Source organism: Mustelus asterias, chromosome 4 (genome assembly GCF_964213995.1).
Source record: "Mustelus asterias chromosome 4, sMusAst1.hap1.1, whole genome shotgun sequence".
In the NCBI taxonomy this organism is placed as follows: domain Eukaryota; kingdom Metazoa; phylum Chordata; class Chondrichthyes; order Carcharhiniformes; family Triakidae; genus Mustelus; species Mustelus asterias.
In genome coordinates this window covers 96,095,599-96,115,384 of record NC_135804.1, presented here as the reverse complement: position 1 = coordinate 96,115,384, position 19,786 = coordinate 96,095,599, and the positions used below count along the sequence as shown (strand labels likewise).

General features: G+C 40.0%; 1 protein-coding gene across 9 annotated transcripts in view; it reads left to right on the top strand.

Annotated features, from left to right (window-relative positions):
• LOC144492865 (phosphatidylinositol-binding clathrin assembly protein) overlaps window positions 1-19,786 on the top strand; it is a 148,644-nt gene that overhangs the window by 78,324 nt on the left and 50,534 nt on the right. For 7 of the 9 annotated variants that reach the window (XM_078211405.1, XM_078211406.1, XM_078211407.1 and 4 more), the window contains exons 10-13: window positions 947-1,070; window positions 8,379-8,417; window positions 8,525-8,673; window positions 14,793-14,896. In XM_078211405.1, the coding sequence (XP_078067531.1) occupies window positions 947-1,070; window positions 8,379-8,417; window positions 8,525-8,673; window positions 14,793-14,896 (416 nt within the window). The remainder of the gene's footprint in view (window positions 1-946; window positions 1,071-8,378; window positions 8,418-8,524; window positions 8,674-14,792; window positions 14,897-19,786) is intronic. The other 2 variants (XM_078211408.1, XM_078211400.1) reach the window with 1 other exon arrangement.

Below are 19,786 nucleotides of genomic sequence, written 5' to 3'. Positions count from 1 at the left end.
ATTCCAGAAAAGTATGGTTGTTTCTACTCAATTATGTTGTTCAGCATATTTTCCTAACGTGTGTTGTAGAACATTCAATGATTAGTTTTCACATTATAAGACATGAAATAAAATGTTAACCTGAGTGTTTCAGAAGTTTCCTGGTTTCTGATAGATGCTTCAACTTGTGCAACAGTGGGGTCATAGAATCGTTGAATGATTAAAGCACAGAAGGAGGCCATTTGACCCATATGTATCTGTTCTCACTTGCAAGAACAACTTGGCTAGTCCCACTCCCCCGCCTTTTTCCTGTAACCCGGCAATTGTTTTCTTTTCAGGTATTATTGAATTCCCTTTTGAAAGTCACATTTGAATCTGGCTCCACCACACTCTTTTGCCATTTACCCTTGATCAGTTTTCTCTGGTTCTCATCTGTGTAAACCTTTCATGATTTTGAACATCTCTATCAAATCTCCTCTCAACCTTCTTGGAGGAGAAAAGCCATTGCTTCGCCATTCTATCCACATAACTGAAGTTCCTCATGATTGGAACCATTCTTGTAAATCTTTTCTGCACTCTCCAATACTTTCACACCTTAAGTGTTGCTCAAATTTGGAAATGGCCAATTGACACTGGACCAGGTTCACCATAACTTCCTTGCTTTTGTACTCTGTTCCTCACAGTACTTGTACGTTTTGTGTTATCAAAGCTGGTTAATTTTGGCTGTCCTCAGACTGGTATTAAAATTTCAAATAAAGTTAGGAATTCCACTGAGGGAGATTCATTTTGGAACTAATCAGAGTCTATATTCCCTCCCCAGAAATGTTTTAACTTGCATTTATTTTCCACTTTTTGATTTTAAAAAAAGCCTACCCCTCCAAAAAGGAGAGGAACTTGGTGATGTTTTCAAATAACTACATTGGCAGTAAAACATCAATTTATTTTAAAATTAATCTTCCTTCCTCAGAGCAACCACTTTGTCGAATGCAGTCTCCACTCTTTCCAACACAGGGATGTCTTTGAGTAAAGTTGATGAGCGGGAAAAACAAGCAGCTCTGGAAGAGGAACAGGCTAGGCTACAAGCTCTCAAGGTTCGTGGCTTCTTCCTCCTTATTAAATACCAACTTTTTTAAAATAAATTTGCCTTTTTTGAGGGTATTGAAGCATTTCCTTGAACACCAATTTCCTATTTCAAATGCTTTAAACCAAACATGAGCACTCAGTTCTATCAAAAATGAGCGGTGAGAAATTACTTCAGCATACATTTATTTAGCTTGACACTGTTTCTGATTTTATAGCTTGCAAATCTCTTGTCTTTTCACCAAATCTGAAACCTAATATGATTTTGCAGTTGCAAATATTAATCACCTCAAACTTGTGTTGCCCAATTTTATCGCCATCTGATTAGAGATTACAGATACACCAATGTAAGAATTTGTATTTGTATAGCACCTTTAACTAACAGTTTCAGGGAAAGGGTATGGGAAGGAACCTGGTGGGGTAAAGAGGCTGAGTGCTATTGACTTGGTGGGATGGATTAAGCAGCAGATGCAGCTGAATAGATGGACTCATTTGTCACCAAGATCGATTCAGTGAGAGACTTTGAAGAGTTTAAGGAGAGAGTAATGGAGAAAATAAGCTGTAGCTAAATTTGCTCTTCACTTCAGTATTTGTAATGGATACTTTCCATTCCAGCCTTTTCATTGCATGGTATTAAATTCTATTATAATTCTAAATTAGAAGGTTGGCAGTATATGTTGAACCAAACCTACTGTTGAAAGATTTGTATATTCATTCATTCATTGTCAGGACATTAATTACAACTGACAGAAATGCATTCTGACAATAGATGCCAAATTAATGTCCTCAGTAAATAATGCCATGCTCACAGTTAGGTGGACATCTGAAGATCGGCTATCTTACCGTTACTGATATTATGAATCCAGCTTTTGAGCTTCAGGTCAACTTTATAATCTAACCTTAGTGATTAAAGATGGAATTACTTCAATGGTAAGAGAACTTTAAATGAGAAATAAGCAGCTAGTGGGAACTTTGAGTAGAATTAAGAAACGGAAAAGGATTTAAGATTATTATCGGAGTTGTGTATAGACCCCTGGTAGCAGCTGTGAAGTGGTAAATGCATAAATGCAAAGATTGGACAAGCATATAGCAAAGGAACAGTGTTTTTAATAGGGAATTTTAATTTTAACTTTAATTTTCTGACCAGCTACATGAGATTGCTTGCATGTATCCAGAACAGTTATTTGCATCTATATGTCCTAGAATCAAAAAAGGATTTAGATTTCATAATGAACAATGAACCATATTTAGTTAACAGTCTCAATGTGCGTGTGAATATCTAATGGTGATCATGAGATGAAGCTCAATGTAGAATTTTTAAAAAAGAAATAACTACTAAGATTCTAGATTTACGTAAGATGAGACAGGGCGGCACGGTAGCACAGTGGTTAGCACTGCTGCTTCACAGCTCCAGGGACCTGGGTTCGATTCCTGGCTTGGGCCACTGTCTGTGTGGAGTTTGCACATTCTCCTCGTGTCTGCGTGGGTTTCCTCCAGGTGCTCCGGTTTCCTCCCACCGTCCAAAGATGTGCAGGTTAGGTTGATTGGCCATGCTAAAATTGTCCCTTCGAGTCCTGAGATGTCTAGGTTAGAGGGATTAGTGGGTGGGATAGGGCCTGGGTGGGATTGTGGTCAGTGCAGACTCGATCGGGCCGAAGGGCCTCTTTCTACACTGTAGTCTATCTATCTATCTATCAGTGACTATCTACAATCAACAGGGAAAATCTGTTTATGGGTAAATGACAAAAGTGGGAGGTTTAAAAAGAATTTAATGTGGGACAAGAGCTCTACTTGCCAAAAAAGACAGGCATAGTTGACTAAATAGAGAAAATAAAACTAAAAGTAAAGGCAGACAAAAATGCAAAAACAATATGTTAATGCAAAGAACAGTAATGGGTAACAAATTCAATTAATAAAATTTGATTAATCAAATCGAAAAGGGAAGCTAGTCTCAAATGTTAGCATTGCGAAAGAATAAATTGGTAGAAGCTACAAAAAGAGAATATGAAAAGAAACTTGCAAGAGATGTACAATCCTTTTAGGCCATAAAACGCAGGAACAGAAGCAGGCCATTTGGCCCATCAAAACTGCTCGGCCATTCAATGAGCTCATGGCTGATCTGATATCCTCGATTCCACTTTCCCGCCTTATGTCCATAACCCTTAAATCCCTTACTGATTAAAAATCTATCTCCGTTTACAATTTTTACACTTGGGGAAATGGGGTCCCTCTGAAAACTGATACTGTTGTGATAATGTCGATGAAAATAAGGAAATGGCGGACATTACTTTGCCAATATACAGTAGAAACAGTCAGCGTGACATCAAATGAAAAGTAATATTTTATTAGGGTCATACTCAAAAATAAATATAAGCAAAATAGCAGTAATGAAAATAATGGCACTAAGGAATAACGGATCTCCAGGACTAATGGGTTCATTTGCCAATCACCTTAAATTGTTATCCTCTGGTTCTCTCAGAGCTGTTCATGTATCACTACCATAACCTGTAGAGCAACAGGAATTCCTAATCATGTGTAAACAAAGTTTCGTGCACACTTCTGGCAAATATATGGAGCAGCTCTGATTAAAATTCACATCGTAAAAGCATAAGGACTCTAACTCATGTACTTGTCTCCTGTATAATGCAGAATAATTCTTGTTCTCTTAAAGGGACCTGCAGAAAATTATGTACTCTTGTAAACAAACTTCACTAACCATTATTTCTGCAGCAATCTTTTCCCCCACACCTACCAGGAAAAATGTGCTCAACGAAAACATCCAAACTCAAAATTAAAGAGAAATCAATTTCTCTGCACCCTCTACCCACTGTTTGGTTATAATACATATCAATATCTGTATGACTTAATGTGGTACAATGCCACTTTGACCCAGTAGGGTGCATAACTGGGAGTATAGGGCCATTCTCTCTGCCATGACACTTGACCAAAAAAGATAAGGAAATACTGTACTCATTTTGGTTTGGAATGTGTTCCAAAACAGTATCATCATAGAATTCTTACAGTGCAGAAGGAGGCCATTCAGTTCATTGAGCCTGCACCTACTACAATCCCACCCAGGCCATATCCCTTGAACCCCATGTATTTATCCTATTAGCCCCCCTGACACTATGGGACAATTTACCATGGCCAGTCAACCTAACCCACATATCTTTAGACTGGGAGGAAACCAGAGCAGACACAGGGAGAACGTGCAAACTCCGCACAGACAGTGACCCAAGGCTGGAATTGAACCTGGGTCCCTGGCGCTGTGAGGCAGCAGTGCTAACCACTGTGCCGCCCTAAAAGGAAGGCAGCAGTGCTAACCACTGTGCCACCCAATTCCTCTTCATATTATTGATTGCAATCTATGACTGCCTCTGAACATCTGTTGCTATTTTGTAACATTCTAAACTATGTTGTATTTTAAAAGCATAGACTTTGCTGATGACTAAAAAAAAATTCAATTTACTAACTCATACAGGTACACTTAAACATTTTGCCCATATAAATGTATTGTAAGTAGATTGGAAATAACTTGATAATTCTTGAATTATCATCTCATTCAAAAGCAGCCTATGTTTAATCATCAGAAGTGTTTTCAAAATGGATTCACAGTTTAAGAGGTTAGATCTAGTGTGTTGAAATGCCAGAGAATTACAGTTTCCATCATGAGATTTTAGTAAAATGAAAAATATCTATTGTTCTGGAATATTTTCTGTTTTCGTCCATGGAATATTCAAATTAGAGATCATTGAAGAACCACTTGAAGCCAGTGGAGTGGAAATAGAATTCTCAATTTGCAAATTGTTCTCTAAATCCATACTTAATTATGCTTGGAGCAGTTTTGATAGATGTGAGTCAAGTATTTATAAGGCAGTTCAGTCACTTACTACTTTCTCAAAAGTTTATTTCTAACTAATTTCACTTTGCAATTACAAAGTAAAAGTTCCACCTTCAGAACGCCCTATAATTTTCTGTTGGCCATGTTTAAATTTTTTTTTGTCAAAACCAGTTGACTCTAAAATCACTAAATGCTCTATTGGACATATGACTGTCAGGGAAGAATGCATTGAGTATAGCTATTACTTCATAAAACTTAAACTTGTTTTTCCCTTTTTTTGCCCCTTTTTCAGATGAAGTTGTCAGGCTGCAGTATGGTCCCACAAATATTAGTAGCTCACTGCTATTTTGTTCGAGTGCCCATTCTTTGCTTGAGCCTGGACAACTGTAATGCCAGGGGACTAGCTGATAGCTAACAGTATAACCATATTTAAAAAGGGCAATCAAATATGCACAGGAAACTAGACCACTTGCACATCTTTCAATTTGGTGCATTGCATTCACTGCTCCCAATGTGATCTCCTCTATATCGGAGAGACCAAGCATAAACTGGGTGATCGCTTTGCTGAGCACCTTCGGTCTGCGTGCAATCAGGACCCTGACCTTCCGGTTGTTTGCCATCTTAACACACGATCCTGCATCCATGCCCACATGTCTGTCCTTGGTCTGCTGCAATGTTCCAGTGAAGCTCAACGCAAACCGGAGGAACAGCATCTCATCTTCCGGCTAAGCACTTTACAGATCCCTTTGTTCTTCTATCCTATTTAGATTCTTATTTTCAAAGTAATTTTATCTTTTTCTCACCAAAACTTAACATCTTACATTTATCTGTGTTGAAATTAATTTGCTAATTACATGCCCACTGTGCCAGTTTATTAGCTTTCTGTGACTTGTTGCAATCAATGTTTCTTGCATTGTACAATGAATTCAAGATTGCAGCACAGATGGTCTCAACAATGAATTCAACAACTTCAGATTAGCTCTACCCCACCTTGACCCTTTTGTTTTCATTTTATTTAATTTTTTACTGTTCTCTACCTGTTATTTCTTTATTGTCTGTCTTCATTTTTCTTCCCCCCCCCCCCCCCACTCTCTTCCCCCTACTTTATCCCCTTTTCCTTGCCTTTTCTCCCCCTTTGCTTCCCTTTTCCCCTTTTTTTTAACCCCCCCCCAAAGCCAACATCTTCATCTGTCACAGCTTACCCTCTGATTTTAGTTTCTCTGCCGTTTGGCCATTCACACCCTTTATTCTCTCTATGGACTGCCATTAGCAGTCTTTTCCTCTGGTTTTTGTGGCTATGACTCATCTTTCATTCCCTCACCCTGCAGCATAAATATCTCCTACTTTCTATGCCTTTTAGCTTTGACAAAGGGTCATCTGGACTCGAAACGTCAGCTCTTTTCTCTCCTTACAGATGTTGCCAGATCAGCTGAGATTTTCCAGCATTTTCTCGTTTGCTTTCAGATCCTAGCATCCACAGTAATTTGCTTTTCTCCAGCCCAACATAGTCATAGGTAAGGCAATGGAATCCCTGCCAAAGGACAAAACAGAAAATCAAAATATAATGACCAGTGAGCATGGATTTCAAAAGGAAAAGTCTTGCTTTACCAATCTTGTAGAATTCTTTGAGGTAACTGATTTCTCTCTCTCTCTCTCTCTCTCTCTCTCTCCCCCCCCCCCCCCCCCCCCCCCCCATATCCCGCGATCCCTTTAGTCCAAGAGCTATATCTAATTTCTTCTTAAAATCACTCATTTCGACCTCAACAACTTTCTGTGGTAGTGAATTCCACATATTCACCACTCTCTGGATGAAGAAATTTCTCCTCGCCTCAGTCCTAAAAGGTTTACCCCCTTATCTTCAAACCATGACCCCTAGTTCTGGACTCCCCACACCATGGGGAATGTTCTTTCTGAATGTACCCTATCTAATCCTGTTAGGAAAATGTCACTTAACCTGGATTTCCAAAAGACTTTTGTTCAGCTACTACAGGATAGACAATGAATAAGATCAGAGTATATGGAGTCAGGGGACAAGTAACAGAAGAGCTAGCTGATTGCAAGACAAACTAGGGGTAAAGAGTTACTGTTCAGGATAATAAAAGATGGAATGTAGAATCCCATGAGGATCAGTGAGATATGATTTTGACTTTGGAATCAAAAACATAAATTCTAAATTTGCAAGTGACACCAAATTGGGGTGAGGGGTGGGTGGGAAGAAGATGGGGAGAACATTTACCGCCGTACAACAAGTAGCCTATGCACAAGCAGTAGACACTTTAAGATGCACATCTGTGCTGCAATCTTGAATTAATTGTACAATGCAAGAAACATTGATTGCAACAAGTCACAGAAAGCTAATAAACTGGCACAGTGGGCATGTAATTAGCAAATTAATTTCAACACAGATAAATGTAAGATGTTAAGTTTTGGTGAGAAAAAGATAAAATTACTTTGAAAATAAGAATCTAAATAGGATAGAAGAACAAAGGGATCTGGAAGTATAAATACATAATCATAAAAAGTAGCAAAATATAATTAAAGCAAACCTCTCATTTATTTCCAGAGGGTAGAAATGAAATGTAGAGAAATTATGTTAACTGCCAATTCTTGAGTATCATGTATCATTCTGATCGCCATATTATACAAAGGATATGTACACTGAAGCGTGTACAAAAAGAAGGATTATACCAAAGTACAAGGCTTTCACTTATCAGGAAAGAATTAAAAGGTCGAGTCTCTGAAAAGAAGGTTGAGAGGTGATATAATAGAAATGTTTAACATTATGAAAGAATCTTGATACAGTAGACAAGTGTTTCCACTTTTGTGGAAGAACAAAACCTAAAGGTCAGCAATGCAAGGTACTGATCTAGAAAGCAAAATGGAGAATCTAGAAGAAATTTCTCCAGCCAAAGTGTGGAAAGGATATGGAACTTGCTCCCATGGGGACTGGTTGTGGTAAATACTGTGGTAAATAAACCGTTGGTGTGGTGTATTTAAGAGAAGATTAGATTCTTATATGAGGAAGAAAAGGGTTATACTGATAGTTTTAGATGAAGGGTGGAAGGAGGCTCAAGTGGTGCATAAATATTGGCTTGGAGCAACCTGTTTCAGTGCTGTATGTTCCATGTAATTGTGTTAGCGGGCAATTTGAATCGGCATCAAAACCTAGAAAGTTGTGCTTAGGTTTTGTACACAATTTTCTAAGCAGAGTCACTGGATGACAATTTGAAAGAAATTTATTTTGTCTCTCCTTTCACCCCTCATCTACCCCAACCCTACCCCATCATCCAAGCCAAGGGATAGTGATGCCAATTGTATTACTTCACCTGTAACCAGCTGTATGTTCCTTTAAAAGAAGAGACAAAACAGTGCTTGGTTCTAAAAGACTGCTCTGAAAGATGGTGAATTTGCAGGTCCTTGGCTTGGAACTCAATCCCTCTAGCTAGTTGTACCTAATCTGTAATTTCTGCATATGTAGGCAAAGTGCGATGCTATTCCACCTGGATTTCTGATGCAGGTAGGTAATGCTCCTCATCATTTTATCAGCTGAATTCACTTCATTTACCCAATGTATTTTGTGCAAGGACAACATGTTGAAACCTGTCTCGACTCTCTTCTTGACAGGAACAGCGACATCAAGAAATGCCTGTACTACCCCAATCAGCAATAGCATCCACAACTGTCTCTCCAAGCTCCACATCAGGGAAAAGTATCAGTACAACTGCAGCAGTTGATCTGTTTTCAGTATCCACACCAGCAACAAGTGCTAATAGGTAAACAACTTTAATTAAATTTTATGAAGTAGTTGTGGTTAATAATTTGTATCTGATATGTGTGCCAATTATCCCCAATATTAGTTCACTTAATTTATCCAAATTACTTGCCAGTTATATTGGATATTTAATAGATCAAAATAAAGGAAATAGCAGAGCAAATTGCCAAGAATTGGATTGTGCAGTTAATATTGACTCCCTGTCAGGAAGCTCACGTATGAATTTCAACCTAGATCATCCTAAGGTCTATGTGGTGTTTCACCAGCTTTAGCTGATTCATCAGCTGGAATGCTCAATTTCTCACCAAGACAGTCTATTGAGAAATGCAGAAACAAATTCCACTATCAAACCAGATCTACGCTGGTTGAATATTATAATTGGAATCAAAAGTTAAATCTTTCTTTTTAAAATTTTGTTATGGAGGTGGTTAATCAAAGTGAAACATGCATGCAGTTTTGAGCAGGCTTAAAGTTCATACTTCAGGTTAGATGCATCTGGAAAAGATATTGGGTGAGATTCTCTGGCCTCCTAGTAGTGTGTTTCCCACTGGCTGGAGGTGTCACGTTTGCTAGCAGCAGAATTCTCAGTTGCCGCTGCTGTCAATGAAAATTCCAGCCATTTGTGGCAGTTTTTGGTCCGGTGTGTTCTCCATGGTCACAATCCAGAATTAAGTCCCAAAAAGGCCCAACGATATGCCCATTTTACAAATGTCAGAAGATGTGCAAGTATTTTTCCAATGTCATTAAAATATCCCCAACATCAAAATCATGCCAGTATATTTCTTTGAGCCTTAAAATTTAAGTTTGAACTCATTTAACCATGATCCATGCTCATCAGGCACAGCATGCTTAAGAACCTACAATCAGGAAAGCTTTTCGATTTTTGTGCGACTTATTTTTAATATAAAAATGCATTTGGTGGGGGGGGTTGGAAAAAGCACAGAGCAGGCCTCGAATCAAATTTTTTTAAAACCCAAAAAGTTGCAACTAAAAGACCATAAAAATTACTTTTGTTTTCTGCTGCACCTAAAAAATCTGATTGCTTTGTTGAGCCTCCATTAAATAAGCCCAATTGGAGGATTCCCACATTTGAGAGCTGGAGGTGCAGCTAGTTTTATGGCTGGAGATCCATTCAATCAAAAGGTTCGTTGTGTGAGCGGAAAAGATCAAAAAGACTAGGAAATATTGTGAAACACGTTCATACCCTTCCGCAACTTTGTAAGCCATGTAACTGTTTCATGTCCAGATTGCCAATCTATCTGGGCACAAATGCAGAGGAACCTTCCTAACTTTGGATTAGTCTTTGGTTCAAATTCCCTCAAGTTCATGAGGTGTGTCTTTAATAACCAAATTATGTTCAGCATATGCAAGTTATGTTTGAATTAAGTTACGGTTTATGATGATAAAATGAGGTAAATTTGCATCCGTAATGGAAAATATACAATCTGCAAAAATAATGATGGCATTTTGAATATTTTTAGTCAGATGCTGTGAACAACATGAATTGTAAACTTTGCAAAAAGAATCAATTGCATTGAATCATATCTTAATTCAGTATAATTTTATTTTAAAATAACACTAGATCTAGCACCCTATGGCTGAACATAAAATCATACAGCATAGTTGAAGCCTTTGCCAGATCATGACTGAAACAGCAGTGCAAGTGTTCCTGGAGTTTAAACCAATCCTTTCTGTTTAAAGTAGATGGGGAGCCGATGATGTAGTGCTATTGTCGCTGGATTAGTAATTCGGACACTCGGTAATGCTCTGGCGACCAATGTTCAAATCCCACTAAGGCAGGCAATGAAATTTAAATCTGAAATTAAAAGTCCAATGATGACCATGAAATCATTGTCAATTGTTGTAAAATCTGTCACTTTAGGAAAGGAAATCAGGTCTAGCCGAAATGCGACTCCAGACTCTCAGCATAGATTCATGGAGGTTTGCAGCATGGAAACAGGCCCTTCGGCCCAAATTGTCCATGCCGCCCTTTTTTTAAAACCCCTAAGCTAATCCCAATTGCTTGCATTTGGCCCATATCCCTTTATCCCCATCGTACTCATGTAACTAAATGCTTTTTAAAAGACAAAATTGTACCCACCTCTACTACTACCTCTGGCAGCTTGTTCCAGACACTCCCCACCCTCTGTGTGAAAAAATTGCCCCTCTGGACACTTTTGCATCTCTCCCCTCTCACCTTCAACCTATGCCCTCTAGTTTTAGACTCCCCTACCTCTGGGAAAGTATATTGACTATCTACATTGTCTATGCCCCTCATTATTTTATAGACCTCTATAAGGTCACCACTCAGCCTCCTACGCTCCAGAGAAAAAAGTCCCAGTCTATTCAGCCTCCTCATAACTCAATCCATCAAGTCCCGGTAGCATCTTAATAAATCTTTTCTGCACTCTTTTTAGTTTAATCATATCCTTTCTATAATAGGATGAGCAGAATTGCACACAGTATTCCAAGTGTGGCCTTACCAATGTCTTGTACAACTCCAACAAGACATTCCAACTCCTGTACTCAATGTTCTGACCGATGAAACCAAGCATGCCGAATGCCGCCTTCACCACTCTGTCCCCCTGTGACTCCACTTTTAAGGAGCTATGAACATGTACCCCTAGATTTCTTTGTTCTGTAACTCTCACCAGCATCCTACCATTAACTGAGTAAGTCCTACCCTGGTTCAATCTATCAAAATGCATCACCTCGCATTTGTCTAAATTAAACTCCATCTGCCATTTGTTAGCCCACTGGCCCAATTGATCAAGATCCCATTGCAATTGGAGAGAACTTTCTTCACTGTCCACTATGCCACCAATCTTAGTGTCATCTGCAAACTTACTAACCATGCCTCCTATATTTTCATCCAAATCATTAATGTAAATGACAAATAACGGTGGACCCAGCACTGATCCCTGAGGCACACTGCTAGTCACAGGCCTCCAGTTTGAAAAACAATTCTCTACAACCACCCTCTGGCTCTGTCAAGAAGCCAATTTTGTATCCATTTAGATACCTCATCCTGGATCCCGTGAGATTTAACCTTGTGCAACAACCTACCATGCGGTACCTTGTCAAAGGCCTTGCTAAAGTCCATGTCGATAACATCAGCTGCACAGCCCTCATCTACCTTCTTGGTTACCCCTTCAAAAAACTCGGTTAAATTTGTGAGACATGATTTTCTACTCTCGAAGCCATGCTGACTGTCCCTAATCAGTCCTTGCCTCTCTAAATGCCTGTAGATTCTGTCTCTCAAAATACCTTCCAACAATTTACCCACCACAGATGTGAGGCTCACTGGCCTGCAGTTCCCAGGCTTTTCCCTGCAGCCCTTTTTAAACAAAGGCACAACGTTTGCCAATCTTCAGGCACCTCACCCGTGACTATCGATGATTCAAATATCTCGGCTAGGGGACCCGCAATTTCCTCCCTAGCCTCCCACAATGTCCTGGGATACACTTCATCAGGCCCCGGGGATTTATCTACCTTCATGCTCTTTAAGACTTCCAGCAACTCCTTCTCTGTAATATGTACATTCCTCAAGACATCACTATTTATTTCCCCAAGTTCCCTAATATCCATGCTTTTCTCAACAGTAAATGTGGTTGATTCTTGAAACGCCCTCTGAAATGGCTTCGCAAGCCATTTAGTTACATCTAATCTCTACAAAGTTTACAGAAAGGATGAAACCAGATGGGCCACCCGGCATCCCCCTTGACACCAGAAATGACGATGACAAACTCAGCCCTGTCGAACCCTGGAAAGTCCTCCTTTTGCGTCAAAATTGAGGGAGCTGTCTCACTGACAAGTCAAGCAACAGCCTGACATTGCCTGTAACGTGATTGCATGAGTATGATAATGTCCCAGACACACCCTTACCGTTCCTGGGTATATCCTGTCCCACTGGCAGACAGACCCAACAGAGGTGGGGGCACAAGTCGTGTGATGGCACAGTGGTATACAGTCAGGAGAGAGTTGCCCTGGAGTCCTCAACATTGGCACCAGACCCCATGAAGTCTCGTGGCATCAGGTCAAACATGGGCAAGGAAACCTCATACTGATTACCACATGCAGCCCTGCCACTGGGAGGAAGCATTGAGGCAGATGGCACAAGTGGTGATTGTTCAGCACCATTTGTGACTCCTCAGATACCAGACCAGTCCATGTCCAAATGCAACCAAGACCTGAACAATTTCCAGACTTGGGCTGACAAGTGGCAAGTAACATTTGCACCACACAAGTGCAAGGCAATGACCATCTCCAACAATCTAATCATCGTCCCTTGATGTTCAATGGCTTTACCTCCCTGAATCCCTCACTATCAACATCCTGAAGGTTATCATTGAGTAGAAACTGAACTGAACTAGCCATTTGAGTACTGTCTACAAGAGCACATCAGAGGCTAGGAATTCTGCAGCGGGTAACTCACCACCTGACTCCCCAAAACCTGTCTACAATTTACAAGACACAAATATGGTCTGTGTTGGAATATTCTCCCTTTTGCTTGGATGAGGGCAGCTCCAACAACACTCAAGAAACTTGACACCAAGGACAAAGCAGCGTGATTGGCATCCCTTTCATAAACATTCACTCCCTCCACCTCTGACACACAGTAGCAGCAGTGTATACCATCTACAAGATGCACCGCAGCAGCTCCTCCAACAACACCGTCCAAACCCATGACCACACCCATCTAGAAGGACATGGGCAACAGATATTTAGGAACCACTTGGATGTTCCCCTCTAAGTTACTCACCACCTTGACTTAGACCATAAGACATAAGAGCAGAATTGGGCCACTCGGCCCATCAAGTCTGCTCTGCCATTCAATCATGGCTAATATTTTTCTTATCCTCATTCTCCTCCCTTTTCCCCATAACCCCTGACCCCCTTATTAATCAAGAACTCTGTCTTAAAGACACTCAATGACCTGGCCTCCAGAGCCTTCTGCGGCAAAAAGTTCCACAGAGTCACCACTCTTTGCCTGAAGAAATTCCTCCTCATCTCTGTTTTGAAGGATCGTCCCTTTAGCCTGAGATTGTGCCCTCTAGTTCTAGTTTTTCCTACTGTGGAAACATCCTCTCCACGTCCACTCTATACGTGGAAATATATTGCCATTCCTTCACTGTTGCTGATCAAAATCCGGGAATTCCCCTCCCTAGCAGCACTCTGTGTGTACCTACACCATATGGACTGCAATGGTTTAAGAAGGCAGCTCACCACCACCTTGAGGGCAATTGGGGATGAGCAATGAATGCCAGCCTAACTAGCAAAGTCCATACCCCTTGGATTAATTTTAAAAAAGGAACACAGAAGCTGTTGTTGATGTGCCTTCACATTCTTGAAAAATCTAAAAAGTCTACATGGGATGCCAGTGCAAAGTTTCATGGATAGCTTTCTCCTTCATGCAATATTCTCTCCCAGGATTATTTGGAATCTTGTCCTTTGTCATCATAGTAAATAGTTGCTGAAGTTAAGTTGATGATTTACATCTGATATGCCTGTTAATGACCCCCAATATGCTTTCACTTGACTTAATTTATCCAAGTTACTTACTTTAATTTTTTGTCAATTATTTTGGATATTTAATATTTCAAGATAAAGAAAATAGCAGAACAATTTGTCAAGAATTAGTTTGTATAAGTGACATCAACTCCCTGTCTTCGGCATCTTCAAGACTTTGTTAAAACTGGCATTTTTTACTTTCAAGAATCAAAGGGTCAGATTTCCCTTGTTAATTGGCTCCTGCTGCACTTTTGTTTTAACCAAAAGCACTTAAATATCACTAGAGCTGTTCTTGTTGATGACCGTATGCATCAACAAGATGCAAGATGCTATAAGATTCTGGCACCTGGGACCTATGTTTTTCTGGAACATGAGACTGACCATTGAAGGTGGTGCAAAAGGTGATCCTAGCGGATCCAGTACGTTATGCAGATGTACAAAAAAATATTAGCAGACCAATCTTGGAAATTAGATCTCCACTTGAGCTCCACTTTCTAGCATCCTAGTATCAACCTAGAAATGCCAAAACCTGCACATTGTAAATGTCCATGGCAAAAGGTTAGACATCTTTGCGAAATTAACTTGGAACTTTTTTGGTTTCTTGTCCAGTGCACCTAACCTCTCCAACGATATCTTCAACATGGAGTCAGCTTTTGTACCTACTGTACAGAGCACCCCAGCAATATCAACCTCAGTAGCTAATGCATGGGGAGGTAAGTTGCTCCTGTATACTATAACAATTATTGTTGTATCATTTTGCTTCATGTTGAGGTGAACGTGACCTGTTTGTGGGTGAAGTGTGATCAGCATGGTTCCGCATCCAATTATTTCACTTCGGGTGAAAACATTTGCTGGGTTTACAGTACACCGGATTGGGAGAGGATGTTAACTTTGTTTCTAATTTTTTTTGCAATGGAGCTTTATTTCTGCCTGTGATGGATTTGTAGGACATCTGATGGACAAATTATTTTCCAAAACTCCTTTTATTGCATGGAAGAGACTGTTGGCAAAAAAATGATAGTATGTGGAATTAGAAGCAATATGTTGACATGGGCAGGGTAGGAATAAGGGATATATACTCTAATTTGGCAGCATGTTACTACTGGTGTCCCCTAAGGATATGTACTGGGCCTTCAACTTTCACTGTATTTATCAATGACTTGGATGAAGTAACAGAACCATGTATCCAAGTTTTCTGACTACTTTAAATTGAGAAGAGATGTTGATGGATTAAATTGATGGGATTGGAGTTCTGTCTGAGGTCATCCACTCTGGACTCGAGAAAGATGGATCAAAGTAATTTCTAAATTGAAAGAAGCTAAGAACTGTTGAGGAGCATGGAGACTGTGGTTTATTTCTAGGAATCACTTGAGTTCAAAAATAATTAAAGCAATTATTGTTATATATCAGTCTTTTTCTCAAGGAAACTGGAATCCAAATGGATACATGCTATGGTGCAGTTGTATAGAGCTCTGTTTAGAAAGCTCCTGGAGTACTCTGTTCAGCTTTGGACACCACATCTCAGCAAAGAAATATTTATTGGTTTTGCAGGGCATCTAGAGTAGAGTCACCAGAAAAATCCTCCTCCTTCGGGTAACATGCCCCAAGAAGGTGTTTGAGATCATGGACTTCCAGGTCCATGGCTATACTTGGTAAAGTATTGCAGTTGTTTGCCAATGCCTTCTGCAGTGTGGCTCCTGTTTTACCACTTGCCATGAGGTGTGTTGGAAAGATTTATAGGCTGATAGTCAACCTGTTTAGCCACATTATGAACGGACCTTCCCTGACAGGTTGATCTTCAATGATCATTAAGTCCTGAAATGAGGCTTGAGCTCAGAGATAAGGATACTATCACTGTGCCACCAGACCACCTCACTAGGGAAATACCAAAACTGTAGGAGTTAAATTATGAGGAGTTTTTTTATAAACTGTTATGTATTTCTTGAATAAAGAAAATTGAGTTTAAATTTATTTATTAGTGTCACAAGTCGGCTTGTATTAACACTATAATGACGTTACTGTGAAAATCCCCTAGTCATCACACTCCAGCACCTGTTCAGGTACACTGAGGGAGAATTTAGCATGGTCAATGCACCTAACCAGCATATCTTTTGGACTGTGGAAGGAAACCAGAGCACCCGGAGGAAACCCACGCGGAGAACATGCCGACTCTGCACAGACAGTGACCCAAGCCAGGAATCGAACCCAGACCCTGGCCTGTGAGGCAGCAGTGCTAACCACTATGTGGATCTAATTTAAGTGTTCAAAATGATTAAAGAATTTGATCGAGTAAATAGAGAGAAACTATTTCCTCAGATAGGGGAATCTAGAACAGTGAACATAACCTTAAAATTAAAGTTGGGTAATTCAATGGTAATGTCAGGAAGCACTTCACAACGGTAATTTCCATCACAACGGTAATGGAAATCTAGAGCTCTCTTTTTTCCCCTCCCAAAAGCTGTTGAGTTAAGGTCGATTGAAAACTTCATAATAGAACTTTAATGAATATTGAACCAAGAGGAACCAACAGAGTTAATGCAAATCAGCCATAATCTCATTGAATAGCGGTGGAACAGGCTCACTTTAGTCCAGATTTAATGATATCAATGTCCCTAACAGCTTCATCTCCTAGCATCCAAAGTAGTTGGAGAAATCACTAATGGAGGTAAAAAAAACTAAAAATATTAAATGACAGTTGTTTAAAGTGGGCATATGAAAGGTGCTAATCAGCTTGGGATTGTCTCAAGGTTCATTTGCTAAGGAGTACTTTACTAATGTCTTCCCCTTGAAGGAAATCATGTTTCATAGCATTCAGAGAAACCTGACTCTGTTGAAAAGAAGGGCTAAAGAATGGCAGATTGATGTTAATGTAGATAAATACACATGGAAGCTAATCTGGTGGCTTCCCTCCCATTCTGGGATTTATTGGTCTAAAATGCAGGTATTATATAATACATTTGCCTCCATAGGGATAATATGCAAGATTATACAATATTTTTGCTTAATCTGTGGGCAGTGTATAATACATTCACCCAGGTTAGAGCAGGTGTGTTATATGCCGAATAGTGATTGACACATTTCCTTTCATTTACATCATAATACTGAACATAAAAGTTTGTTTATCCTGGTGTCTTTAAGTGGTATGAAATTATTTTAAAATTAAAGAACAAACTTGCATTTATACAGCTCCTTTCAAAAATATTAAGGTGTCCCAAAGCACATCACAGCAAATGAATTGTATGCACCATTGTAATGCAGGGAAAAGCAAAAACCAGTTTTGAAATAAATTAACACTGGCTCCCGATTAAGTACAAGTCCCTCTCATGCTACTGGTGAACAGTTTTACGCCATTGCTTATATTTTTACATGGAATAAGAGAATTCTACTTTCTTATTAACGTAACATATACATAAGATAGAATACAGTGTAAATAGCATAGCATGAGTATCCATATAAAAAGAACATTTTGATGACACACCCTACCGAGAATATCTGTTAATTCACTATTTGTGGAAAGTGATGGAAGGTGTCATCGACAGTGCTATCAAGTAGCATGTACACAGCAATAACCTGCTCACTGATGCTCTGGGGCTTCCACCAGGGCCTCTCAGCTCCTGACCTCATTATAGTGTTGGTCCAAACATGGACAAAAGAGCTGAACTCGAGATGAGGTGAGAGTGACTGCCCTTGACATCAAGGTCTCATTTGACTGAGAGTTGCATCAAGGAGCCGTAACCAAACTGAGTCAATGGAAGTTGGGTAGGAAACTCTCCTTTGGATGGAGGCCAGTCATCTCAGCCCCGGTACATTGCTGCAAGAAGTCCTTGGGGTAGAGCTTTAGACCCAACCATCCTCAGCTGTTTCATCAATGATCTTCCCTCTTTCATAAGGTCAGAAGTGGGGACATTCGCGGATGACTACAATGTTCACCATTTGTGAGACCTCAAGTAATTAAGTAACGCATGTTCATATGCATCAAGACTGGGACATGTTTTGACTTGGGTTGATAAGTGGCAATGACCATCTCCAACAAGAGAGAATCTAACCTTGACATTCAATGACATTACCATCGCTGAATCCCTCACTATTAACACTCTGAAGAGGTTATCAGTGTCCAGAAACTGAACTGGACCACCTAAATACTGTGGCTACAAGAGCAGGTCAGAAGCTGGGAATACTGCAGTGGGAACTTGCCTCCTGACACCCCAAAGCCTGTCCACATCTAAAAGGCACAATTTAGTATGATAGAATTCTCTCTACTTGCGTGGATGAGTTCAGCTCCAACAACACAAGAAACTTGACACCATTCAGAACGAAACAGCCTGCCTGATTGGCATTTCATCCACTACTTTCAGCATCCCCTCCCTCCACCACCATTGCGCAGTAGCAGCAGTGTGTGCCATTACATTTACATCAATTGCATGACAGGCTTCTTCAACGGCATCTTCCAAACCTGTGATCCCTACCCCTAGAAGGACAAGGGCAGCAGATGCATGGTAACAGCACCATCTTCAAATATCCCGCCAAGCCATACGCCATCCTGACTTGGAACTATAACAGCAAGTTATTCATCCACCAGTTGGGCTGTAGCAGTTTGAGAAGGCGGCTCACCACCACTTTCACGAGGGCAATTGGGGTGGGCCACAAATGCTGACCTAGCTGCGACACCCATATCCCATTTAAGAAGAAGATTAATCCCACTTCTTGCTAGTACAATAAGACAAAGTGACAACTATTTCATCATTCTTTGGAAAAACTCAAAGCACTCTTTTTTTGAGTTGAGACCTAGAATTGGTCGCAAAATATAGTTTACAAATTGCTATCAGTGGGTTTCTTGGTGGTGTGAAGTAGCCCCGATCTTCTGGTCCCACCGCTATCAATGGGATTTCCCACTAAATCCATTCCTCGCGACAGGGTGTGCTATCAGGGAGACCAGAAGATCCCGGTGGCATAAACAGCAGGAAGATCTTGCCTAACATTAGTGCTTACCCTACAGGAAAAAGGTTAATTTTTATATCAGCCAAATAGTCCAGTAAAACCAGAAAACGCTAGTGGAGGAAATGGTGAAGTAACGATTCAACCAACCACAACAATATGGCATTCTTTCTCCCAGATTCTTGCCAAAACTTTAAAAGTTCACTGGGTTTCATACTATCCTGAGCAAGAACTCCAGGACAAGCAATACATTTTTTGAAGTAACCCAATCTCATTAGAACCAGTAAATGTAAATCCCAAGTTCAAGTGGAAGAATCACATTTCCTTTTCCTTGTAACTTTTGTGGATCTCTCTACTTCCACAAGATCAACATGTTCAATTGCATGCTTCAAAAATGCTCTATTTCCAGCTGCTATCAATGCAGCCTCACTCTATCAAGATTTTTTACTACGATAAAATGACAGTCAACCGTATGAATTTCTTTAAATGTGAGAGAAACTGGCAAGTTTAAGTTCAAAGAAAATGTTTTATGCCTATGCAGTCAAAAAAGCAATCCCAGCACCTGACATCTTGAATTCTCACTGATAAAACTTTTATCTTTAGAAATCAGAGCTGCGTATAGTGCATATTAAAGGACTACCTTGTATAAATGGCGTGGATTTGTAAAG